The sequence below is a fragment of the Alexandromys fortis genome, unplaced genomic scaffold, assembly GCF_014885135.2.
Source record: "Alexandromys fortis isolate MF-2015 unplaced genomic scaffold, M_Fortis_MF-2015_v1.1 scaffold_268, whole genome shotgun sequence".
NCBI classification, from domain to species: Eukaryota; Metazoa; Chordata; class Mammalia; order Rodentia; family Cricetidae; genus Alexandromys; species Alexandromys fortis.
The window spans coordinates 342,155-368,517 of NW_026068141.1; the positions used below are offsets into that span (position 1 = coordinate 342,155).

Consider the following 26,363-nt stretch of genomic DNA (forward strand, 5'->3'; position numbering starts at 1 on the left):
GGAGGGGATGGAAAATACCAGTTCATAAAACGAGCAACATAGGTGGGTTGGAGTAGCACACACCTTTAATCCTAGCACTTGGGAAGCAGGGCAGGTGGATCTCTGAGTTCAAGGCCAGCCTGGGAGATAGATAGATGATAGATAGATAGATAGAGAGAGAGAGAGAGAGAGAGAGAGAGAGAGAGAGAGAGAGAGAGTGTGTGTGTGTGTGTGTGTGTGTGTGTGTGTGTTCCAGGACAGTCAAGGCTACACAGAGAAACCCTATCTTGAAAAATCAACAAACACACATGCACCATGTTCTTTTCACTTAATAAAATCATATATATTCCAGAGTCAATACGTTTACAGCTAAAAGATTACTAAACATATATTATATGCTAGTCACTGTTGTGCCAAACAGAATCCGATCCCTTCCTAAGATTATATAAATGACTAATTTTTTAAATTTATCTTATGGATATGAACATTTTGCCTGCATGTGTAGTATGTGCACCACCCAAATGTCTGGTGGGCACAGAGGTCAAGGAAGGTTTCAGATCTCTCAAAACTGGAGTTATGGATGGTTATGAGCTACCATGTGGGTGCTGGGACTGGAGCCTGGGTCATCTGCAAGAGCAGCAAGGGCTTTTACCCACTGAGACATCTCTCCCCAGCCCCAAATGACTAGTTTTAAAGGTATTGGTACAGACCTCAGAGTAAAAATCAAAGCACCCAATAGCAACAGGCATGTTCTCAGGCTTCTATTTTAACTCCTTATGTGTTTGTTTATACACTGTCATTCACTGGTCTATGATTTTTGTAGTCTATTCCTCAGAACACTATACAATCTTTACATAGCCGATTCAACAGTAAGGGGAAAGCATCTGTTCCCCTCTTCCCTCCCCTTGAACCTTCTCCCAAGGTCCCCATGCTCCCAATTTACTCAGGAGATCTTGTCTTTTTCTACTTCCCATGTAGATTAGATCCATGTATGTCTCTTTTAGAGACTCATTGTTGTCTAGGTTCTCTGGGATTGTGATTTGTAGGCTGATTTCCTTTGCTTTATGTTTAAAAACCACCTACTAGTGAGTACATGTTATAATAGTCTTTCTGAGTGTAGGTTACCTCACTCAATTGATGTTTTCTAGCTCCATCCATTTGCCTGCAAATTTCAAGGTGTCATTGTTTTTTTCTGCTGTGTAGTACTCCATTGTGTAAATGTACCACATTTTCCTAATCCATTCTTCAGCTGAGGGGCATTTAGGTTGTTTCCAGGTCTGGCTATGACAAACAATGCTGCTATAAACACAGTTGAGCACATGTCCTTGTAGCACAGTTGAGCATCCTTTGGATACATACCCAAAGGGGGTGTTGCTGCAACCCACTAAATTTTGCTGGTGATCTAAAGTCTTTCTTAGTATCACTCTTTGGTGTTAGGTTTTTATTTGTGCATTTTGTTACTGGAGACAAGACTACTTTTATGATTCCAACACCAACAATATGAAAACACCTATTATCTACTAAGCACAAACCACTATTAAAGGTTTTCACAGTGATCAAAAAACGGAAGTAACACTGTCTCTAAATTCACAGAACTCAAGAATGGATGCCTTCTTGCTTAGAAGCCCTGAAGTGGAATGCTACTCAACTTATCACCCAGGCAGACATAAAACTTCCATAGTCAATCTAATAATCTAATCAAAAATGGTCAATTTCCTTTCCATAATAGTATTACAACCTCTGAAAACAACCTGTCCATTTCTGAGACCAACTTTCCACAAGTCATTTAAAGTTATACATTTGTATATTAATCTTCCCACTAATGGTAGTATGCTATAAGAAATAAGGTACTCCAATTCTGCACCCTCTTTTCTTATCCATCTTTAAAAGTATGAAACCTGCATTTGAAAGGACTATTAAGAGTAAAAATATTCCTGATAATACAGATGAGTTTGGGAGGAGCAGCACATAGCTAGAACAAGACTGTTCACCGCAGACACCAACTAATGGGTGATACGATAGTAATGCTCATTAAACTGATACCCAATATACTTTTTTATTTTGCAAACTTTAAGAAGTTTGAAATGTAGTATCTCTTATATATAATCTAGCATTATGGACAATAGATTATATATAATATAGTTATCTCTTAATACTAATATTGTCCCTGCCACAGCTTTTTCCATAGCTGTTTGTTTTGTGTGTATGCGTATGCACATACGTGGCTGTCAGAGGATAACAAGCAGGAATTCATTCTCTTCTTCCACCACATGGGTTCCAGAATCCAACTCGGATTGTCAAGCTTGGCAGCAAGAGCCTTTACCTGCTGAGCCACCTTAATAGCTCCCCTCCCACATTGCTAACATTTTTAATGACACAAGCATCTTAATAGCTTAGTTTCAACATATCTTACATGTCTTACTAAGACTATGCAAATATAATATAAAATTGGTTGCAAGAAATTTCCAAGCTCTTTTGCAAGGTCGAAGTTTACAATTATAAAATTTAAGATAAAAAATAGAAAGCAGACTTTTTAAAAGAAAAATAGCCTAATTCCAAGAAATTTTCAATAGTTATTAGAATCTAAGGTTTTTTATATCTTTACAACAAACTCACTTATTGAGTGCTTAATATAAACCAGCTACTTCATAAACAATCTCTAATCCTAAAAATTCATTTTACAAATAAGGAAACCAGGTCAAAAGTGATATTCTGATGATTATATACTACTAAAAAGACAGGATTAATCCCAGGGTCTATTCCAAAGTCATGCTCCTTTCATTCAACAGATATTAAACACCTATTATAAGCCTAGCAAAATCAGAGACACTGAAGCACTTCATGCCAAACAAGGTACTAAGAGCTTTCTTTAAAGTCTACTTAATCCTTGAAGTAATTCTGAAATGTGGGCACAATTACTCCCTTTATAAATAAGGACACTGAATCTGGGGGGTTAACCTACCTAGTTAGGGTCAATTAAGTAACCAGGACGCTATAGTTTGGGCATTTTACTTGGTCACGCCTGAAAGCAGGCAGGTTAAGGTTTTGGAGTGTAAATGCCTTGAATTCCTATTCTGGTACTGCCACTTCCTAGTTACAGCAATTCCCCAGAAAAACTGTAGAAAGCAGGGAAGCTGGATTACCCTGGGGTCAAACTTGTCCTTGATGATCACATTTACATAAAAGATAGTTAGACCTGCGTGCCAGAGCAGCCAACTTTCCAGAGTTTCTAACACTCGGCTGTGCAGCCACCAAGAACACAGAGCTTTCTTCACAAATAAAAGAGGAAATCCTACCACCTCTCCTCCAATGAGCATCTGCCAGGGTAGCAGCTGACATGGTAGATTTTGGGTGTTACCCGTTATCACCCAGTGCACTAGAGGAAAAATGGAATTGAGTTGCCACTGCTCTGAAACGGTCACGTCGTGTATGTCCAACCGTCTCTGAACGTAGTGTAGTACAAAATACAGCAGCCAGTGTGGGGAGGAGCCCGTTTGCGGGTGCTGTCATTACTCAGCTACAGGACAACTTCTAGCCTCAGTTCGTCCCCCGTCCCTTATTTTAAAAAATGCGGAAAACTCTCAAAAAGCACTCGGAGCAAGGTACGCGTGAAGACACCTAAACCCGTGCCTGGCACACAGTGGCGTGCAAACTCTCGAAGCAGTCCCATGCCACCTTCTTTTCTCAAATGTTCAAGATGCCCAAAACTTTTCTCCTTCGTTATTTATCGATGCTGTATAGGTTGTAAGGCGCGCGGGCTGCCCAGGGACTTCACAGGGACTCCCAGGACCTCGCCAACTGTCCCCGACCCTATCCCCGACCACAGATCGGCTGCGACAAGGACACGGGAGCCAGCGCGCGGTGCCGAAGCGCTGCCTTTTGTAAGGAGGGGAAGATGTGGCCTGGGGTGGGACTGCCGCCACTGGCACTCGTGGGTGGCAGGACGGTGACACGCGTGGGGAAACACTGCGGGCGGGGGCGGTGTGAAGCTGCGGGCAAAGGAGGCGAGGCCCGGGCCTGCGCGGCCGCGTCCCGCAGGCCGGCAGATGAGGTGGGAACACACCCTCCCCGCACGCCTCGGAGCGGGACCGCAGCCCGGGAGCACGAGCCGGGCCGGGTGGCGCGGGCGACAGCTCGCCCCACAGAGCGCTGTCAGGCCGGCGCCCTCCGCCGCCCCACGGGCTGGCCGCGGCCCGCTGCGGGGCCTGTCCGGGGCGCCGCCCGCCCACCTCCCGGCTCCCCTCCGCCCCTCGGAAGGGCCGGCCCCGGGGGCCGGCGCCGGGCGGCCCCTGCGAAGGCCTCGGTTACCTGGGGGGTTGCTGGTGGCTGGGCAGCTTTCCGGACGGGAGGGGGACGTCAGGACGAGGAAGCGGAGTGCGGACGCGGCGGGAGAGCGGCCGGGATCCGTCGGGTGAGACCCGGCAGGAAGGCGGGCTGGCCCGAGGTTGCAGACGCAGGAAGGCGGGCTGGCCCGAGGTTGCAGACGCTCCGGCGGCAGGCGCAGTGGTGGCGGCGGCTGCTCCTGCGGCTCCCTCAGGATCCTCCTCGGGCTGGTCCAAGATGGCGGCGCTCCCTGCACAGGGTTTCCTGTCACCCTCGCAATGGGCCGGACCACAAAAGAAGGGGGGAGGATGCGCGCGCAGCCAGCGGAGCCCGGAAGAGGGTGGTGGAGCCCGACATAGCGGCCACGCCCCTTCCTCGGCCCGCCCCTCCGGAGTCGGCCCGTGGCGGCCGAGGCCCGCCCCGCTGGCCCTCACGCCTGAAGGGGGCGGGGAAAGTGGTCTGCGCAAGCGCAGTCGCTTGCCATCGCCTCCCGGGGAAGTTACTGCGAAGGTTTGCATGTTGTTGTCTAAGGGGTTCCTAGGTCCAGAAATGTTGCGTTTGGAGACTTAACAGTTTTTAATACCGTATCTGCTTCCCACTGGGCCGCTTCTATGTCCTGGCACCTGGGACACACACATATTTCCTGCATTTATTCAACATTTACCTACCAATTCGAGACTTGAGAACAAGGCTGGCCAAGACCCAAAGAAGCTTCTTGTGCTATCAGAGGCGAAAAGGTGGCTCACATTGACCAACCCACTTATACTAATTAGGAGGTGGCACTCCCTGCCTTGTGCTTCATCTTTGTCTCTCCTAACCTTGCTTTGTGGACACCTTCGACAGCAAGAGAGAAACTACATTTTCACTGCTTGGCCACTAGTTGCACCTTCCCCCCAGACACCTCAGTGAAAGTAATAGTTTTACTTTCTTGTTCGTAAGTCTTTTTCACCTGGTAGAACCTGAGTGCAGATTTATTTATTTTACACTTATAGTTTATTTATATTTTACCCCATTCAATATATTGAACCCCATCCCACCCCACCCCACCCCACCAAAAAAAATCAGGAGGGACAAAATCGACTTTTTTGCCAAAGAAAATGAATGACTTGTTATATGTTATTAATGTATCCATTCTTGTGCATAATGGGCCATTCTGGTAGGAGCATGGAAGACAGCTGAGGGTGATTTGGACTGTGAAGCCCAGGTCAAGATATATCAGAGGGAAAGAATATTAGTAAGTGGCGTAGAGATGCTTGTGATATTTGACAAAGAGTGTGGTCGCTTTCTGCCACCGTTGTAAAAATTTGCTGGAAGGTAAATTGAAGAGTTTTGGATTAATGGCATTGTTGGAGGAGCTTTCACGACAGCCTCGCACTGACTGTCCTTGGTGACTAGCACGCGCGCGTGCGCTCACGTAGGTCTATAGTGAATCGCACTGAGTCCTTGGTGACTAGCACGCACGCTCACGTAGGTCTACAATGAATGGCACTGACTGTGTCCTTGGTGACTAGCACGCATGCTCACGTAGGTCTATCATGAAAAGGAGCACACAGGCAAGGAGGAATGGAGAATGGACTGTGTGAGGAGAAAACGATCGCCGGAAATGGAACGGAGCTAAGTCCAATGTTTAAAAAGATAAAAAATTTAAAGAAAAGCCAGATGCCAAGTGGAATAAAGGGAATGGTGGCCTCAAGGCAAGATCCCACTCGGCTAAGGTTCCAACTTGTAAAAAGGGATTAAAGAAAAACTTAAGCATGAAGGAAACCATTAACAGCAGAAAGCTGCAGCTAATATAATTCAAAGAGAGGACCATGGCCCAGCCCCAGCAAGCAGCAGAACCTGGCAGCTTCAGCCACATGGTTCTGGCCTTACAAGAAATGGGTTGTCAAATCTCCTCCACAGCTAGGGCAAGCAAATCACTGAGGTCAGGCATGTGCCAGGGGTGTTCCTTCATGGAGGCCAAAATAGGCTGCGTGCTCCTTTTCATTATAGACCTACATAGGAATGAGTGCTAGTCACCAAGGACACAGTCAGTGCGAGGCTGTCTTGAAATCTCCTCTCTCAATGACATTAATCCAAAATGTGAAGGTAAAACCTGGATTCTGTTGGAGACCCCAAGAGCCTGGACATAACAGGGTTGTGAGAAACCTGCCAAGGAGCTCTGCAGACCTGGTGCAGAACCAGCCTGGAAAAAGAGAAAGCTAAAAGGAATTGTGAGCACTTAAGAGTGCTTTGCCATCAGGCGTGGAGTTTCAGAGTTTGCCCAGCTGGTTTTCACTCTTGCTTTGATTCAGTATTTCTTCACTATGCTCCCCCCACCCCCCCCCGCCCTTCTAGAATTGTAATGTATATCCTGTGCTATTGTATACTGGAAGTATATGATCTGTTTTTTAATTCTGATTTTTTTAAAGATTTGTTTATTATGTATACAGTGTCTGTCTGCATATATGTCTGCAGGCCAGAAGAGGACACCAGATCTCATTATAAATGGTTGTAAACCACCATGTGGTTGCTGGGAATGAAACTCAGGTCCACTGGAAGAGTAGCCAGTGCTCTTAACCTCTGAGCCATCTCTCAGATGTACATTCTACATTCCTCCTTGCCCCTTAATTTTGATTTTTATAGGGGAATGTAGTTAAGAGAGGTCATGAGTCTGAAAGAAGACTTCAAACGTTAGACTTTTAAACAATGTTGAGACTGTTACAGATTATGGGGATTTTTGAAGTTGGACGGATGCATTTTTGCATTATGACTAAAAACATATGGGGGCCAGGGATTGGAATGTGATAATTTGAATAAGAATGGCCTCAAAGGCTTGCATATTTAAATGTTTAAAGGGAGTGGCACTACTTGAAAGGATTAGAAGAACTAGGAGGTGTGGCCTTATTAGAAAAGGGTGTGAACTTGTAGAAGAGTTGTGTCACTAGGGGTGGACTTTGAGATTTCAAAAGTCCACACCAGTCCAGGCTCTCTCTGTGTCTCTCTGCCCAAGGATCAGAATCTACAGCTCTCAGTTACTGCCCAGCACCTGTCTAGGTGCCACCATGCCCCTTGCCCTAACAATAATGAGCTAAGCTCTGAAGCTGTAAGCAAGCCCCCAATTAAATGCTTCCTTTTGTAAGAGTTGTCTTTGGTCAATGGCTAAGACATTTATACATTTTTATACTTAAATATAGTTTGTATATATTTTAATGTTTTTTGAAATCAAGGAAATTTCTAGGCAATGGTAGACCACTTACAAAATATGTACCAGGGTTGTAAGTTCCATCTCAAGCACTGCAAAAGGTAAAAGTTGCTGGATGGTGGTGGCACAGCCTTTAATCCCAGCCACAGACAGAGGCATGTGAATCTCTGTGAGTTCAAGGCCAACTTGGTCTACAAAGTTCCAGGACTGTCTCTGTAGCTACACAGAGAAACCCTGTCTCAAAAAACAAAACAAACAAACAAAAAGATAAACGTTTTAAACTGCTTTGCTAACCAAAGGAGAAAGCTGAACATAAATTGCCTGTACTTGCCCAGGGATGAATTTATACCTAACCAGAACTAACCAGAAAGTTCCTGTCTATTTGTTACCTGAAGCATGTTATTGAACACTTATTACATACCAAGATCTTTCCAAAAGTCATTATCTTATTCCATTTCTTTGTTTGTTTTTTTTTTTTTTGGTATGTATATGAGTGATTGCCTGCATGCCTGCGCACCGTGTGCATACCTGGAGCCCACAAAGATCAGAAGGCACCAAACCCCTGCAGTAATGGTCATGAGCCACTGTGTGCATTCTGGGAATGGAAACTGGTCCTCTGTAAGAACGAGTGCTCTTAAGCACTGGGCCATCTCTTCAATCCCATTCTTATTTAATTTCTAAAACATCTCTATGAATTCATCACTGTATCAACCACCCTTTTCACGACTGCAAAGGTGTAATGTCCTATAGGCCTCAAGTCGTATAGGTAAAGCTTGGCGGTGTGGGAACAGGAGCCTAGAGGAACATGACCTGAGAGCTCCTATTCTGAGCTCTACCCTGTACTTTTTCCTTGGTTGAACTTGGAGATCCTGGGCTTTACTGGTTGAAGTGGCATTGAGAAGAAACATCGTTGCAAATGGTCTGCAAAGAAACTGCAGACCATTAAATAGCTATATCTTGTAGCAGAACCTAGAATTTCTAAAGTTGAGGTCCAATGTAACTGATCACTGCATAGCCAAACATCTGTCAGCACTTTCAGTTAACTCTTTTAAAGAGTTGTTTCTATGTAATGAGAGATACACACACAATATTCACAGGGGCATTATAATAGCAAAGGACTAAAGACAAAAGCAGAGAGCCATTACAGTAAACTATAGCACATCCATATTGTGGTATATTCTGCAGCTCTTTTAAAGGTGACTCACTTAGGTAACAGACACTGGGAGGCATCTTTTCTATTATACTAGAACTATTGCTATGGTCAAACCTGAAAACAAAAGTCCCAATGAGTCTGGATTTTATAGACAAAGGATTAAATCTTCTTCAAGATGTAAATCTTGTTCCAAACCTTCTATCTCCACCCCAGTGCTTCTCAACCCATCCCCCCATTCATAGATGCTACCATAGATAAGACCCACAGACACATACCACAGTAAAGGTGGACCTGGGAGATGAGAGGGACATCGGTCTCCATGGAAATGCAGGGATGCGGGCCCTCCTCCCATTCTCTCCACAGGGGCTCCCGTCCCCTCTAGAGTTAAGGTCATCAGTGAGGCCTGAGTGTGCCAGTAGCAAAGGGCACTGACTATCCTCGGGCATCTGTGCAGGAACAGACTTACCTGATCTAGCCCACCCATTGCTGCTTGCACTAGGGGTGGCATCATTCCATCAGGGGCTGGTGGAATGGGGGAGTAAGTGTGGAGGGAGAGCAACTTAAACTGCTTGCGTCTCCCCTACCCCACTGCTCAGTCCAGCAAGGGGATGTTATAGGAGGGCTGAAGAGTAAACAATGGAGCCTACAGTCAGCTGGGCAGTGCAGCAGGTGAGGGTCACCAGCTCCAGGGACCCACCTGGCACTTAATCATTGCCATACCCACCTGGTCTTGTTTTACTTTTGTTTATGAATTCTTATGTATTTTCTTTTGCAAGAAAAAAAGATTCTACTTTATTCTGTATCCCATTTCACAAACTAAATAATTAGAGTCATTTTCACATCCATCGTGCTTATTAAACTAAATTAATGCATCTCCTTGTTATTAGTTTTATAGTCCTAATTTTGTTGGTTAATTTTCCTGTTTTTCCAATTTCTGGTTCATAAGCTTAGATTGAATTGCAGATTTTTTTAAACATAAAACCAAACCCAAACCCCCCTCTCATCTCTTCTCTCTTCCAGGCTTTCTCCCCTCACCCTTTTCTGTCTGGCAGTATTGGAGTTGACACCAAACCAGACTCAGGTATTAAAATATCACTGCCCCAATGCCTCAGAAGCCTCTGAAGATAATATCAGAGTAAATACCATTTGTTGTCTGCATTGCATGCCACATGCCAGTGCTACCTAATTAAAAACAAATATATTTTAAAATATGGTTCATTAACTCTCAGGAATACATAATTAAGTAAAAACCAATAGCAAAAAAGAACAAAACAGCAGTAACAAAAAATTAACAACAAATACACACAAACCTTAGTTCATCTAAAGAAGAAATAAGTGGTGTGCTTCAAAATTTAGCAGACTGACAAGCAAGTTAAAATCAAATTCATGGAACCCTTTAGTCTTTAACTGAATTGAAAAGGGATTCAGTTCAGTTAGTGGTCACTGACTAATGGTGTGCTATATCAATACAGCTGCTTAAAAATTAAAAAAGAAATATTCTATCCATTACCAAAGTGCTCTCCCATCTCCACATACTTTATGATGACTCTCAAAATTAAGATCCTCTGCAGCCATCATATATGGCAATGTGACATTCGAAAGATGTCACAAACGAGAATCATAGAAGATTAAAAATCACACCAAAAATTTCTAAGAAAAACCCAAGCAGCACAGCCTTTTTCTGTGATATTGGGTCTAAATTTGGGTCTGACAGACATTTCTCTGGCTGAACACAGAAATGTAGAACCAAGGTAGAGTCTTGTTCTAGGGGGAAAAAAACAGAGGCAACTTTGAAGAGTTCACTCAGTGTAGCCAAACGGGCCTCCTGTGACATTCAGTGGACGCACATCCGCACAAAAGCAGACTCAAATGGACCACCTGTGACATGCAGTGGACGCACATCCGCAAAAGAGCAGACTCAAGTGGACCACCTGTGACATGCAGTGGACAAACATCCGCAGAAAAACAGATTCAGTTCTTTCCTTGCATCCTCACTCCAAAGAGGCACTGCCTAGAAACAAGGAAGACAGAATGGCAGTTGAGGTGTTTCTCTCTGGCCTTGCACATTTAACTGAAAGTTTATATGAGAATAAGGGATGTAGATCAGTGGCCAAGTGCTTGCCTAGCATGGATGAAGCTCTATGCTCCATCTTCAGAACTGCAAAACAGAAAGAAAAAGAAGTTAGCCATGCACATGATGTGACACAAGTGTTTACCCCGTGATAACTGACGGAGCCAAGTTAGAAGGTGTGGATTCCTATACACTGTGCAAATATGTGTCACTGTAATTGGTTTAACAAAATAGCTAAGCAGAATAAGGTTAGGTGCGCAAGCCAAGCTGAGAATGCTGGGAAGGAGAAGGGCGAAGTCTGAAGTCACCTGCAGATACAGGGAGAAGCAAGCTGGGCATGCTGTCTGGAGAAAAGGTACCAAGCCACATGGCAAAGTGTAGATAAGAAATATGGATTAACATAAAATGTAAAAGCTAGCTAGTAATTAGTCTGAGCTATTGGTTGAGCATTGGTAATTAGTATTAAGTCTCCATGTTGGTTATTTGGGAACTGGCAGGCAGGAAAGAAAAGTCGGCCAAAGGAAGTGTTGTTAAGAACACAGACAAATCTTTTGGAATGTTCAGTTGGCCAGTCAGTTTTGTTCACAGACAGAAGGAGAGAAATGGCTAGGATCTGAACCTGGGTCCTCAGCAAGAACAAGCTTAGCCACTGAGCTATTTCTCCAAACCCAAGTATGTTTGGTTTTTGTTTTATATTGTGGGTACTAGAGAGATGGCTTAGCAGTTAAGAACACTTGCAGCTCTTCCAGAGGACGTCAGTTTGGTTCCCAGTACCCATGTCAGGTGACTCACAACTGCCTCTGACTTCAGTTCGAGTTAGGTTCTGATACTTTTAGCCTCCAAGCACCTGCACTCATTTGTACATGCCCACACACATACACATAAATACAAATAAAATAAATAATAAAAATATATGAGCACGGGTGCATACAGAGGCCGGAAGGCAGCATTGGATCACCCAGAGCTGGACTTACAGGCAGTTGTGATCCAACCAACATGGCTGCTGGGAACCAACTGGGTTCTCTAGAAGACTAGCAAGTGGTCTTAACACCAGAGATACCTTGCTTGTGCCCTCAACTGCATATCTGAGCCTCTGCCAGAGCCCTGTGCCCCTCCCCCTTTCCTTATGTGGGAAGTAGCTCCTAGGATCCCATTTGGGTTCAGATGCTACAACCAAGTGCCCCCAAGATGACAGTGACTTGCCAGAGATAGAAATGTATTCTCCCGCTTGACACTAGGCAGGAAGACATGTCACTTGCATGGCAGCTGGAAGGTGCCTTGGTTATTTTATCGCTTCTTTCCCCCACTCCCCCATGGAAAAAAATGCTGTTTGTGGTTCTAAATACTGAACATGTCTTTCCCAGTTGTGCAGACCGCTTCTGCCTGCATCCCACAGATGAGTCACCTGATCACAAGGCAACTTGCAAGGCAGGCTGGGGACTTAGTTTTCAGTCCCCAAGACACACCCAAATCCGCCACTCTACACTTCTTATCCTGAAAGGACACTGAGCAAAATAACTTAAGAAGGACGAAGTTTAAGTCCTGAGACCTTTGAATTGGGGGAGGGTATGTGAGATCGTCATAATGAGCTAGGGGGTGAGACCCTGTACTGAGCTGGAGGGGTGAGGTCATGAAGTGAGCTGGGAACAGTATGATTTGAAGCCTTTCCCAGCAGGGCAATTCCCGAAGGCTTCCCTTTGGGGCTCTTTTCAGAACTCTTCAGTCCGTGGCTTCCCTTCGTGTTGCCTGAGTTCTTACATTGAGGAAATGAAACATAAAGAAGCAGAGAGAGGCCAGGATGCCCCTCTCGGTAGTGATACAGCTGGCTGAAGAAGAGGACATTAGATCTAGCACCAGAAATGCATGCAGGGGAACCCCAGACCTGGGGCTGCAAAGACCAGAGGGAAGTTCCCAAACCAGAGAGCAGAATCCAGGCCCATGCTGAACTGAGCATGACCAGGAATTCCCAGATTTACCGAACAAATCAGGCTTTCATCCTCCCAAGACGAGATGAAGGGGAGAGGAGCAGGGCCGAGATGAAGGGGAGAGGAGCAGGGCCATCCTCAGGAAAAAAAAATCTTCACAACTGAAAGAAGAACTAGAGAAAAGGAGTTCCCCTCTACCATCCTGATGAAGAGTGGGGCCTCGAAAGAGCAGACCAAGCAAGTCTGTAGAAAAAACAAAGTGCACCAGCCCACAAGGCAGGAGTTGCTCGAGCTCAGCTCAGCCTTTTCCTTTGTAGCGCTGAGGCTTTAGACAAGTTCTTTAAGGAGCTTCATGCCCTTGTCTGCAAAAAGTGGCGGCGGCAGATCCCCACAGTGGGGATTAAGCTAAAATGAGGTAAAGCCTGAAAAGCTCCTAGCATGGGACCTGGTAGGGAATGAAGGTTTACCTGCTGTCATGGAATTCGACAGAGACCAGAAGGGTATGCAAAGAGAAACATAAACAGGGAAAGAGGGAAGCTGGGGAAGAATGGGAGATAGGGATCTAGAGGCTTGGCTGTCTGAGTTGTCGGCTGATATTTAAAACAATCTCAACAGGACCTTCCTATCCTATGGCATGTGCACATGCAGGCACATATACACACACACATACACACACACATGCACACACATATATACATACAGATGCATTCATGCACATACACACATACACACATGCTCGCACGTGCACATGCACACGCACACACTAAGAACCAAGATGAGTTTTGAATCTGTCACAGCTCCCTATGTCAGGCATGGATATTGCTTTTGTAGATGTTTTAGAAGAGGCTAGGTTTTGCTGTGTGGCAAGTGAAAACACATCACAAACTCAGTGTTTATAACAACTACAAACATTTATTTCTTTTGCACCCATGCGTCAATTGCTTCCCAGTGCCATACCATGTTTACTTCGGGACACAGAGGGCACACTCTGTCTCTGTTTCTGCACAGTGACAGACTTCATGGAAAATAGATATGCAAATACACTCTCATCCTTTTCTCCAAAGTAGCTCAGATCACATTGTGTGGCTTCAAATTGAGAGCGTTTGGTTTTATAATTATCTATAGAAGGATGAATGTAGCAGACAGTATTCCCGTCTACCTCAACAGACTCCATCCCCATCCAATTACATCCAAGAGCACAAAAGACAGGTGGTTGCTAAGAGCTGCAAAATGGATAGATCAGTATGTCTCCAATGGACCTTACAGAGAGTGTGTGGGAATTCACATGAGAAGTACAGATGTGAGGGTAGTTTGTAAACTGTGGCATTCCAAATTCCTAAGAGGGAGTGTCTTTACTACTCTGAGTATTGGTAAGTCTGCCTTTCTTTCTTCCTTTCTTCCTTCCTTTCTTCCTTCCTTCCTTCCTTCCTTCCTTCCTTCCTTCCTTCCTTCCTTCCTTCCTTCCTTTCTTTCTTCCATTCTTCCTTGTTTTCGAGACAGAGTTTCTCAGTGTAGTTCTGGCTGTCCTGGAACTCTATAGACCAGGCTGGCCCTGAACTCAAAGAGATCCATCTGCCTCTGCCTCCGGAGTGCTGGGATTAAAGGCGTGCGCCATCAGATCTGACTATAGTGTTATTTTTCTACCTCATCCACTCTCTGAACCCAGGAAAGATCTTTTGACCGTGTTAGTGACACACTTTGTTATGTGCTTTGCCCTACTCAGTCCTCAGGACCACTCACAGGTAGATAGACACACAAAATGCAGTGGACTGGAACTGTACGGCTACACTTCCATGAAGTCCCTCCTGTACCGGGCCACGTAGCCCGGGAGACAGTGGGGTTCTCAGGATGCACTGGAGTGCCTGCTAAGCGTACAGAGCTCAGTCTTCAGTGATGAGCCATCTCTGAAGCTGAGCCGTGGTGACAGTCGCACAGTAGCGTGTATAGACTTAGCACCACTAAAGCATACACTTAAAGGCGCTTAAGTGGGCCCGAGGGAGAGGGCTCGGGCAGTAGCTGCTGACTGTATTCTTGTTTGCTCTCTGCTGCTGTGATAAACACTGGGACCAAAAGCAACTTAGAGAGGAAAGGGCCTTTCAGCTTCTGCTTTCGGGTCAGGGACCGTCATGGAGGGACTCGGGCAGGAACTGGGACAGAAACAATGAAGAAGCTGCGTACTGGATCACTCCTCCCTAGTTCACGCTCAGCCAAGACGCACACACCCCAGATAATGCTACCCACAGTGGGCTGGGCCCTCCCGCTGGGCCCTCCCACATCAGTCAAGACAACCTCCCACATCAGTCAAGACAACCTCTCAGAAATGGCTCCTGCCAAGCCTGGTCTGAACGATTGCTCATCGGAGGTTCCCTCTTCCCGAGAGCGTCGAGTGGACACGAAAACTAGTCAGCACATTGTGTAAACTTGAAGGCCTGTGTTCCAGCACCAGCACCCACGGAAAAGCTGCCTATGGCGGCGTACACTTGTAATCCCAGCGTTGGGGACTTGAAGATGGGGGCCCCTGGGGCTCATTGGCCAGCTAGCTGGTCTCACCTATCCAGAGACTCCCAGGCTTGTAAAAGATCCTGTCTCAAAGACCAAAGCAGAGATGACACCAAAGGTTTTCCCCGAATTACATATGTGCCTACACATATACACCCCTGCACACATAGACACTGTACAACACACCTATGCACAAACACACACCTATACTCATATATATGTGTGTATACACACTCACAATGAGTGGGGAGGTTGTTCCCTTTTCTGGGCCTCATTTTCCATACCTGGAATACGAGGAGATTATTGCGCTCAGACAGGAATCCATTCCAGTGTGTCTCAGTCCTGGGGCCCCAAGGTTTTCCTCAGGTTCGGGTTGATGAGGCTATTATCCCCCCACCCCCACCCCTCCACTTCCCACTCGCAGCAACTCTCTGATGGGAAAAATATAACACACAGCAACCATTCTGAAGGATTTATGACTTGGAGTTTTGTTTTAAAACTTTTAAAATAGCAGAGAGATAAAGAACTTACCGTGGGCTCTGGTGTTCTCTGCTCTGTGCTGGTAAGGTTGTGCCGGGCAGCAGGAGAGGCCCTGGGCTGACATTTCCTCGGATGTTAAGAATGCTGGCCTGGACTTGGGCCCTTGTCTCTTTAGTTCCGCTCAAGCTCCTCAGCCTGTGTTGTGCTTTTCAGCTCTGACCCTTGTAGTAACTGGCAGACCCAGAGGAGACCATGGCACCTTTGAAAATGCGTCTTTGCCGGGCTGATAAGAAAGCAGAGAGCCAGGCAGCCCACAGCAAGTCCTTGCGAGTTGAGACCAGACAACAGAGTTTGGACTTTTATTTACTGCTTCCTCCAGCGCTATCTCGGCAGGTAGCTCATCCGTTCGAAGGCTCGAGCAAGCTTAGTTTCTCTTGGCCTCAGTCTCCTCATCCGTGGAACAGAGGTGGGGTCCCTAGTTGATCGAGTTGGTAAGGAGCCTCTGTAGCTCCTAGGCACAAGTGTTCCACACTCTGCTCTTTTCCAGACGCCCCCTCCACCCCCTGAGGAGGCCCACACAGCAACCTCCGAGGCTGCTGGGAGAAATGACCTCGGATCCAGAACTGATTGCAATGCATTGTTGCGTTGAAAATGCTCTGTATGGCCATTCTTTTCTCTTCGCTGCGACTTAGCAGGAGCGACTGCAGGAGTGGAGATTTATCTTGGCTCTCGGTTTTAAGGACTCCCAACCAATTATGGGGAAGGCATGATGGGAGGAAGCTTGTCCTCACCTCCTGCCTCCCAGCAACCTGCGTCCTCCAGCCAGGCCCAAGAAGGTCCCCACTTTCCCCAAAGGGCAGCACCAGCTGGGAGCCGAGTTCAGAAACGTGCAAACCACAGCGCTTCCTCGTGCCTTGGGCTTGCCAGAGATCTTTTCCACTCCAGAGATGGGCACAAAAGAGAAAGAGAAAGGAAACATGAAGGAAGCCGAATTTCTTCCTGCCGACATTTTTTTTTAGTTTTTTAAAGAATATTTATTTATTTATTATGTTATGTTATACAATATTCTGTCTGTGTGTATGCCTGCAGGCCAGAAGATGGCACCAGACCTCATTACAAATGGTTGTGAGCCACCATGTGGTTACCGGGAATTGAACTCAGGAAGAGCAGGCAATGCTCTTAACCACTGAGCCACGTCTCAGCCCTTCATTTTGAGTTTTTGACAACTTTTACAGCACACACACAGGATACACATGTTGGGAGTACATNGTGGCACATGCCTTTAATCCTAGCACTCAAGAGGCAGAGGCAGAGACAGGCAGATCTCTGTGAGTTTAAGGCCAGCCTGGTCTACAGAGTGAGGTCCAGGATTGCTGGAGCTATAAAATGAGATCTTGTCTCGGGGTTGCGAGGGAGCCCTTAGCCAGTGATTCTAAATCACATCAAGTGGACAATTAAGACTGACCACCACAGCATGTCTAATTTACAGAAAAATTGTATGTAATCAGCTGCAGAGGTCATCAATTGTAGTAGTATTCCAGTTCCAGGAAAAGATCTCAGGTAGACTCCATGTCCTTATTTCGCTGACCCTCCTGTCCTTCCATATAAGTCTTGAACATATGTGAGCTCCCAGAGATGCTATTTGGAAGGGGTGGGGTAGACATATGTGGCGGTCCCTCTCCAGGTTCCAAGGGTGCCAGCTCTCGAATAAACCTTATTTCCTTCCAGGAGACTCTTGTCTTTCTGAAGCAGATGGACTTCAGTAATATTTGGGGGTCTACCCCCATTATCTGAGCATCTATCCCACATGACCACCAAACCCTGACGTCATCACTCATTCTCATTTATTTTGACCCCTTCACTACTGGAATCTAGCCAGGGCATATAGGTACCAGACAAGTGATACCACTGAGCTACACCCCCCCCCATTTTACTTCTTTGATGTTTCTGAGAATCCCAGGGATGCTTTCATTTTCCACAAATGCACAGGGGAGAACACGCCCTCCTTCACGAATTCCTCTGTTGGCATCTATCTGCTGCCCCTCTGTGTCTTCACTGGATTCTTGACTCTTTCCTCAAAGTGCATCCAGTAGGTTCAGACTGAAGGATTTTTGCCAAAGTCTTTCTGATGGCATCATCATTCTTTTTTTTTCAAAGATTTATTTATTTATTATGTATACAACATTCTGCCTCCATGTATGCCCGCACACCAGAGGAGGGCGCCAGATCTCAGTACAGATGGTTGTGAGCCACCATGTAGTTGCTGGGAATTTAACTCAGGACCTCTGGAAGAGCAGCCAGTGCTCTTAACCTCTGAGCCATCTTTCCAGCCCCCTGGCATCATCATTCTTTAGAGACCTCGCCTCAGAGAACACGGAGGGTAAAGCATTTCATTTGCTCAAGATCACAGCAGTGCCCAGAAGCTCAGTGAGAGAGTGTAAGAGCTAAAGATATGTTTTAAGTTTTAATTACTGTGCCTGAAAGATCCATAAAATAAAAATGCCTCTAAGCTCTAAATCCCTTGTCCAAACACAAATACTTCCTGAGAGGCTGGAGGCTGAGGTAAGATAACAAGGGACATGTTTCACTTCCCTAAACTAGTCTGGTTGACTCAACTGCACCAGATGTGCTTGGTCACAAGTAGACAGGCGGTATGGATAATCCCACTGGTCAAGAATAATTAAAGTAAAATTTTAAGCAAGCTTTAATTTAACAGTAAAGAGGTGGACGGTCTCTGGCCAGGTCTGTCTCTGGTTTCCCAGAAAATGGCCCTGAGTCATTAAACCCACAATTTACCACATTTCCCACAAGGTCTAATCAGGAGCACACATACATACATCCTGATGTACTTCCTACCTGCAAACCTCCTGCCTACATCCAATCAGGAGAAAGGGTACATGCTGACACATTTCCTGCTCACTTGCGATCAGGCACATCTGATGCAGCTGGGTCAAACAAACTTGATCAGGGAGTGAAAATGTGTGACTTATTATCTCCCATAAACAACAGCCTCCAGCATTTCAGGAACTATCCTTGGGCAAAGGAAAGGCTTGCAGATCAAGAGACATTTTTGTTTCATGGCTCTCTTAGACATAGTAATTAAAATTTAAAATTTAACTTTGGCCTTTGCAATAAGTGGAAAGAGATTGCATCTCCCCCCCCCACTCACACTCTACTGTTTTTTTGTTGTTGTTGTTGTTGTTTTTGTTTTTGTTTTTGTTTTTTATTATAGCATTGGTACCGTGATCTTGGCAGACTATCCTGGCACTTCCTCCTGCCTGCCAGTAGTCTGAGGCATGCTGGAACCCTGAAACCTAGGCCACAACTACAGTCTTGTTTCTTCAACTAAGGGATTTCTGGACCCCTCCATCTGACACCAGCATGATAAGTGAGCCCCCCCCCCTTCTCTGACCATTTCCCATGAGTGAGGAGTCATCTCTTGACCATGGTTTCTCACTTCTTAAAGACACCGTGATATCAGACAACCACATGTCTCTTGGGGCTCAACGCCCCACGGCTCCTGGACCTTTGGGTGATGACTCACTGACCAGCTTGTGCCTTCCTCATCATCTCTCATCTCTCCAGCTCAGAAGTCTGTCCTCTAATCTGTGTTTGACAAATCACTGAGCAGCTTGGGCCTTCTCAAATCCGATCCTCTCTGAATTCCTGGAAATCTAGGAATTGCAGATCCTATTTATACACCTCACTCACGGGATCTGCGTCTTCCACGTAACCTCATCTGCCTTTGCAGTTAGATCTGACCCAAATACCCCTTAGATATCTATCTAAATGACTGCTTTCCAGCATCCTATATCCTGGTATTTTACGGGACCTTTGCAACATTCTGCCAGTGATCTGCTAGATGGACAGGGGTACCCTATTTTCAACCTTTATTTTATCTTCACTCCAAGCCCTCTCTCTGTTCTTTCTAACTCCATTTCTTTCATTAAAGAATTCCAATGTTAGTTTCTGCAGCAACAGCCTGCCTCTGCCACAAAAACAGTTACATGCCATAGGTCCCTCCCCACCATCAGCTGTGTGACATGTGCACCCTTTGAAAGTGCCTGCCAGGCACTCCTCTTTACCTCTTGTCTGCCTGCCTCTCACGTCCTCACTCTTCCCCTCTCCCCAAGGCCTCATAAGCCTCTTGCACTAACTCTGTTGCACGTGGTGTGTCCGCTTAGTGACAGGGTCTGCCAAAGGTACCCACTTTCCCCACTTTCTTTTTCTTTGCTCCAAAGCCTGCTTGTGTCTGTCTGCTCTCCCTCCCTAAATGTCCTGTCTAGGTCAGCTTCAGCATGAGAGCCAGAGGTGGAGAAGCCAGCTTCATCTTGCTCAGCACCCACCAGTTTTCCCTTTCTTTTAATTTATTCAACTCCTGTTTAACATATGTGTGTGTGTGTGTGTACACATATGTGACTTGGATTTAACTCTGTATGTGTGACTGCAAGCTAGATCTTACAACTTGTGTGTATGTGTATTAACTCGGATTCACCTGTGTGTATATGTGCATATAGCTATTGTTTAGAAAGACATGTTTTAAACAGATACCGCGAGGCTCTCCTACATCTTGTCTGGTGACCTCATCACGATGTAGGCAGCCACATGGCTGACAGCCAACTTTTACTGGGGTTAAAGAGCACACTTCTTAGTCCTAATGAGCTCTGTCCACTGTGTCTCCTTCTGGACTAAGGAAGCAACACATCTCAAATATTTTAGATTCGTATGAACTTTTGTATGATGATAAAAATATATTGTAAAGTTGNATACAAAGCTTTCACAAGCAGGACCAGAGGTGGTTAACAGTCTACATGACCTTTGCATTATTTCTATGAGCAGGATCTTCCCAAAGTTCCCACACCATACCAGATCCCTCCCTAGGCTCCTAAGGTAATGCAGGTAAGTTTGGCAGTGGTAGCACATGCCTTTAATCCCAGCACTTGGAAAACAGAGGTGGATCTCTGAGTTTGAACCCAGCCTGGTCTACAGAGCGAGTTCCAGGACAGCCATGTCAACACAAAGAAACCCTGTCTCCAAAACAAAACAAAACAAAATGGTAAGAAATGTGGCCTGTCTCTAGAACCAATCTTCTCAAAAGAAGTGACATGTACTTTGAGTTAAGTTTGGATATAATTATGCCTTCTTGTGCAAGGGGATTGTATAACACAGGGAAATTTTCCCCAAAATTGTACTGTGCTTGAATATGCTTACAGTAAACTGTTGTAAACTGCTGAGGGTCTGACTTCAGAAATTTGAACAAGTATCAGCTAAGTCATGTTGACCAGATTTCCTTCTTGCCTCTTGAATACCATTCCTCTGCCAACCAGAGCATTTACAGACCCCTTTCACGTCTTCTAGAACTTTGATATAGGATATTATGGTCTTCCCAATTATATCCTATAGTAGTGAGGTTTCTGTAGGTCTCTACCATCACATCTTTGTAGAGTTTCTTCTGGAAAGGATTCAGCAAAGTCCATTCTTCCCAAGTGAAGTCAACATGCACGTCATCAAAGGTCACTGCATTCATGGTGCAGCCACCAAGCTGACAGACTCTCTGCCCACAGGAGAGCCCCAGACGCAGTGCGTGAGGGAGCTGAACCGAAAAGAACCTGCCGACATATTTATTTCGGATTTCGGTTTTTGTTCATTTTACATTCGACTTCTTCCACACTGTCGATGAAAAACCGGTTCAGGTAGGTGTGCTGCGTTAAGCAGGTGGATACGATGGAAAACCAAAACACAAAATAAAATCTCTGTTTAGTCAATAACTAAGCCCAGCGCAGCTGGCCTTCACAGATCAGGCACCTGGACTTCATGTAGTCTCAGGAATGGAACACTAGCCAAGGCCACTACTTTCCAAAACCTACTATAAGTAAAACACCCTGTTCTTCTGGAAAACTCAGGGGAGCAGAGCATTTCAGGACTTTTCCGCAAGAGGGCGCAGTGTGCCCATGCCAGTCTGCTACGGCTAGCCTGGCCTGTGGCCACAGGACCCGTTTGCCCTGCTGGCGCACACCTTTTTTGGCAGCTGTGTTCCCCGAGTCTCTTTGTTACTCCAGTCTAGGAGTAAGTGGAGAAGCTTTGGAGTCAGGTGTACTTGGATTAAAATCCTGGCTCTCCCATTTGCTAAAATCTTGGCAAGTTAGCTCTCATTCTGATTAATAATTAGTGGCTTCGTTCCAAGCTTGGGGAAGTATAGAATTATAGACACCCAGCACACAAAGGAGCCTGCCTTCCACCTCAGTCAGTGAAGCCCAAGCACTTCAAGGATCAGGACCCAAAGGTCCAGACTTGAGGCGAGCCCATGTCTTACTCTCTGGACTCCTGCACTTCCCTCGGGCAACCATGAACGCAAGGATCATTGTTCATCGAGTGCAAACGTAGGAAGTCCTTTATGCTGCTAGCTCGGACTCCCTTTTCGAGCAAAGCCAGAGTGCGGCATTCCTCATCCGGCTTCCGCAATTACACACTTGGGCGAGTACTTGACCTCTTGGCTCTCTTTTTCCTCATCGCGGTGACGAAAAGCATAGGGTAAAGATGAAAATAGTGCCTACCCCATAGTGTCCTGTGCCCTTTCAATGAGAGCATGACCGTCGTGCTCACATAGAGCCTGGCACCTCACAGGCGTGGGATGGGCGTTAATTGATTTTGTTTTTAGCATAATACTTTTATTGATTATTTGGGAATTTCACATAATGCACCTCGATTATACTCACTTCCCAGTCCTCCCAGATCCACCCCCATCCTTGTGACCTCCTCCCTGAGAAAATAAGAAACAAACAAACAAAAACTAGTTCATTGTGTGCTGCCCATACACTCACGGAAGCATGGCCAGCCCCTTAATGAAAACTGAGTCCTTCCCTGCCCACCCCACAGGAGCCATCAACTGTGCAGACTACACAGCATGCCTACCACAATTTTTAAGAGTACTTCTCTACAATGACTTCCTGTCTAGCTTGGTTTTTTTAGGGGCGGGGGAAAGGTGGTCACAGAAGCCTTGTATGTCTCATTCTCAGCTTGAGTCTGTAGTCATCAGCACCACTGCAAAAGAAGCTTCCTTGCCCTCCACAGTCAGCAGGCCAGCAAGGATCAGGGACTTCCACAGGGTTTCTGGAAACAGCGTATCTTAGTGGCAGTACAGACCATGGACGTCAACACGACCCTCGGGTCTTATACTCTGTGTCACGTGAGCTTCCCGAGCAAGTTCTCACCCATAGCGAAGGTTGGCCATAGGGTGGTGACAATGAATAAAACATGATGAAGTTTATCCCCTTTCATGGAGCAAGGAAGGATGTTTTCTAAGGCTGTATTCTAACCTGTTCTGAAGAGCATTCCTTAGTGTTAATTGCCAATTTGAAGGGACCTAAAACCCCCTGGGAGATTGTTCATTTATGTGGGACGGACATTCCCCTCCCTCGGGGATACTAGATATGAATGGAGAAGGGAAGCCGAAGCCGTGTGCGTTTGCCCTTCTGTTTCTGACTGTGTGCTGGGACAGGTTGCTCCTGGATCCCCCTGGCCTCTCAACTGTGAGTGAAAATAAACCCTGGCTCCTTTAAGGTGCTTTATTGGAGTACGTTTCCACAGCAACAGGGAAAGACACTAAGATAATTCCCTGGTATTGCTGTTTCCCTTAATTGTGCAGCATCTTCCCATCCTTACTGAGCTCCTCCCCGCCCCCCCCCCCCAGCAGCCAGTTTAAGGTTAAGCCCTGGCGACTCTTAGGTTCCCTGTCTGATAGCTATTACATTAAAAAGATGTTATCTTTTCTCCCAACCTTGGCTACTGCTGCAGCATCTCAGGAGAAAGAAGCAACATTGTTGTTCTCAGAGTCTTTACTGTCATTGTCTTCGCGTGGCTGGAGGCTCACCCCCCAGAGTGTCCTGGACTCCAACCACCAATCACTGGAAGGAAATGTAGACTCCTCCAAGTATTTATTCCCTAGAGTTTCTGACTACAACAAGGCAGGTTAAGAGCACAGAAATGTCCTCTCTTGAAATTTTACAAAATCAAAGTCATCAAGGCTGGCCTTCCTCTGACACTGACCAGGACAACTACTAGGTGCTGGTGGTGCCATCCATCTCAGCTGTTCCTTGGTTTGCAGGTGCAGAGATTTGGTCGGCTTCTGTTGTCCCTGGGCCTCCTTCTTCCTTGCTCTTTTCTGAGCTACTGTTGGGGCAGCAGTCTACTAGATGAAGGGTCCAGCCTCTTCCTTTATCATCATACAGTACTTTATCTCTTAATTGCATCAGCAAAAAAAGATGCTGCTTCCAAATAAACTCGATCCTCGGATACCAAGGGTTAGGACGTTCATCTGTCTAGGCGGGAGGGGCACAAGTAACCTCACAGTTTTCATTATTTTTCCATATTTGTGTTGTTTTGGGTGCAGTCTGCGTTCTGCCAAAGCACCCAAAGCAGAGGGACTGAATGTGCCCTCTGAAACTGGGAGCTGACACAAATCTTTCTGATAAGCTGTTTATGTCAGACCGTCCATACCGGTGCGGAGAAAGTGACCAACACAACTTCCGGCCCCTCTTCGCCATCCCTGTGCTCAAAAACTGCTTTCCTGTTTTACTCGGACACAGACCAGAACTTCACGGCCAGACCTGGCTTGCATCTCTTTCTCCTTACAAGGAAAGTAGAGAACGTTAATAGGTCTGCTCATCTCTTGGGATCTTCCAATTATCTGGCATTTAAAGATTACCTTTCATGAGACAGATGCTGCTTTTTTTCCCTAGTTTATGGCCCTCTGTGGAGTAGTCCCGCCCCCACTCCCTTTGCCTGTCCCAGACTCAGTTCCTACACCATGCCTGCCACGCCCGAGTCTGACTTTCCTTGCTAATCAACTTTAAGGTCCCTCTCTAGCACCACTTCCTCTATGATATCTGCCTGGCATTCCTCTAGTCCTCTCACTCCCAGACTCCATAGTTCCTCATTTCCCAGCCTTTCTCAGTTCCCTTGGAATTACAATACCTCACTATAAGACCCTGCTTCTCTGCTTAGGCTGGCGGCTCCTGAGAGATGGAAACTGACCTTGTCCTGTTAGCTTGCTGGGTGCATTTGTCAGAATCCCATCACACTAACAAAATACCTGAGGAAATTGATTTGTCTTGTAGCTTCTGAGGTTCCAGCCCACAATCACTTGGCCCCATTGCTCTGGGCCTGTGGAGAGGCCGGATGTCATCATGGAAGCACCTGGGGAAAGCATTTGAGGAGCAAAACTGTTCACCTCATAGTCGGGAAGAAAAGAGAGTGAAGAGAGGCAGGGGCTCCCTCAGTTATCTCGCAGGGATCATCTCCAGTGATCTGAAAGCCTCCCATTGGGTCCTACCTCTTAAAGAACCCACAACCAAGCTAGGGACCAAACCTTTAACTGGGACCTTGCTCTCAGGATCCATAACAATTCATAGAATGGGCGACTGAGATCAGAAGCTAGTTTCTCACAACTCTGGTGCTAGAAATCCAGATCAAAGTCTCCAGGACTGGTTTCTTCTGAGGACTGGCATTTCCCCCTTAGCTGGTAATGGAAATCTTTTGTTTTTATGTGCTCTTGCCCGAGTGTCTGTGTCTTTCTTTTCTCTTATAGTCAGGTTAGGATACACTACACCCTTACAATGTCTTTTCAATTATCTCTTCCAAGGCTCTGTTACGGTCATTGTTTTGTTTTGTTTGACACAGAGCCTCATTAATGTAGCCCTGGCTATTCTGGAACTCTCTATATGGATCAGGTGACTTCAAACTCAAAGGTCCCTCTGCCTCTCTTACAGCCTCCTCAGTGCTAGGTTAGTTTTTAATTAATAGCTCGCCACAAACTAAAATCAACTAGAAAGAGTCTCAGTGAGGAATTATGTAGATCGGCTTGTCTTCTGGGCACATCTGTGGGGAAGACCAACCCAGCCCACTGTGGGCAGCACCATTCCCTAGACTAGAGGACCTGATCAGGGCAAGAAGAGAAAGCTAAGGGAAAACAAGCAAGGATGCACTTATCCTCTTTTCACTTGACTGAAGGTGTGAGGTCGCTATTTGACTTCCCCAAATGACAGATTTGTAACTTGGATTTGTAAGTCACATAAACCCTTTCCTATAGATGGAAGTTTCTGTCCCACCCAGTCCCAGAGCTGTTCAGTCCCAAATAAATATACAGAGGCTTATATTAATTATAAATGGTTTGGCTTATTGCTCAGGCTTAATACTAACTAACTCTTACAACTTAAATTAACCCATGCTTAGTCATGTGGCTTGGTACCTTTTCTCAACATGGCATTCTCATCTTGCTTCCTCTGCATCTGGCTTGCAACTGCATCTCTGCCTTTCCTCTTCTTAAAATTTTTCTATGTTGTGGAGGCTGCTTGTTTATTCCCAGCTGCCCAGACCAAAAATAATCACACAGAAACTATATTATTTGCAATACTGTTTGGCAAATAGCTTAAGTGTATTTTTAGCTAGCTCTTACATCTTAAATTAACCCATTTATATTCATCTGTATATCACCATGTGGTTGTGGCCTACCGGTAAGGCTTCATCTTGTGTCCAGTTAGTCTCCTGAGGCAACTATATGGCTTCTCCCTGACTCTGCCTTCTTTTTTCCTCTATCTGCTAGGAATTCCCATCTTTCTCTGTTCTGCTAAGCCACTGGCCAAAAGAGCTTTATTCATTAACCAATAAAAGCAACATATATGCAGAAGGGCTTACCATACCATTTCTCCTTTTCTGTTCAAATAAAAAGGAAGATTTTAACTTTTTTTTTTT

General features: G+C 45.7%; 2 protein-coding genes across 2 annotated transcripts in view; both read right to left on the reverse strand.

Moving 5' to 3' along the window:
- Rab14 (RAB14, member RAS oncogene family) overlaps window positions 1-4,599 on the reverse strand; it is a 22,617-nt gene extending 18,018 nt beyond the window's left edge. Inside the window, exon 1 of the mRNA XM_050126829.1 lies at window positions 4,288-4,599. The gene's annotated coding sequence lies outside the window, so the exon portion shown is untranslated. The remainder of the gene's footprint in view (window positions 1-4,287) is intronic.
- A 10,007-nt stretch (window positions 4,600-14,606) lies between these two features.
- On the reverse strand, window positions 14,607-21,238 carry LOC126491261 (zinc finger protein 120-like). The gene is made up of 2 exons (XM_050126821.1): window positions 20,955-21,238; window positions 14,607-14,695 (listed from the first exon to the last, which is right to left on the reverse strand). The coding sequence occupies exons 1-2, from the start codon at window positions 21,139-21,141 to the stop codon at window positions 14,607-14,609; spliced, it is 276 nt and encodes a 91-aa protein (XP_049982778.1). The 5' UTR covers window positions 21,142-21,238.
- Between the last annotated feature and the right edge of the window lie 5,125 nt (window positions 21,239-26,363).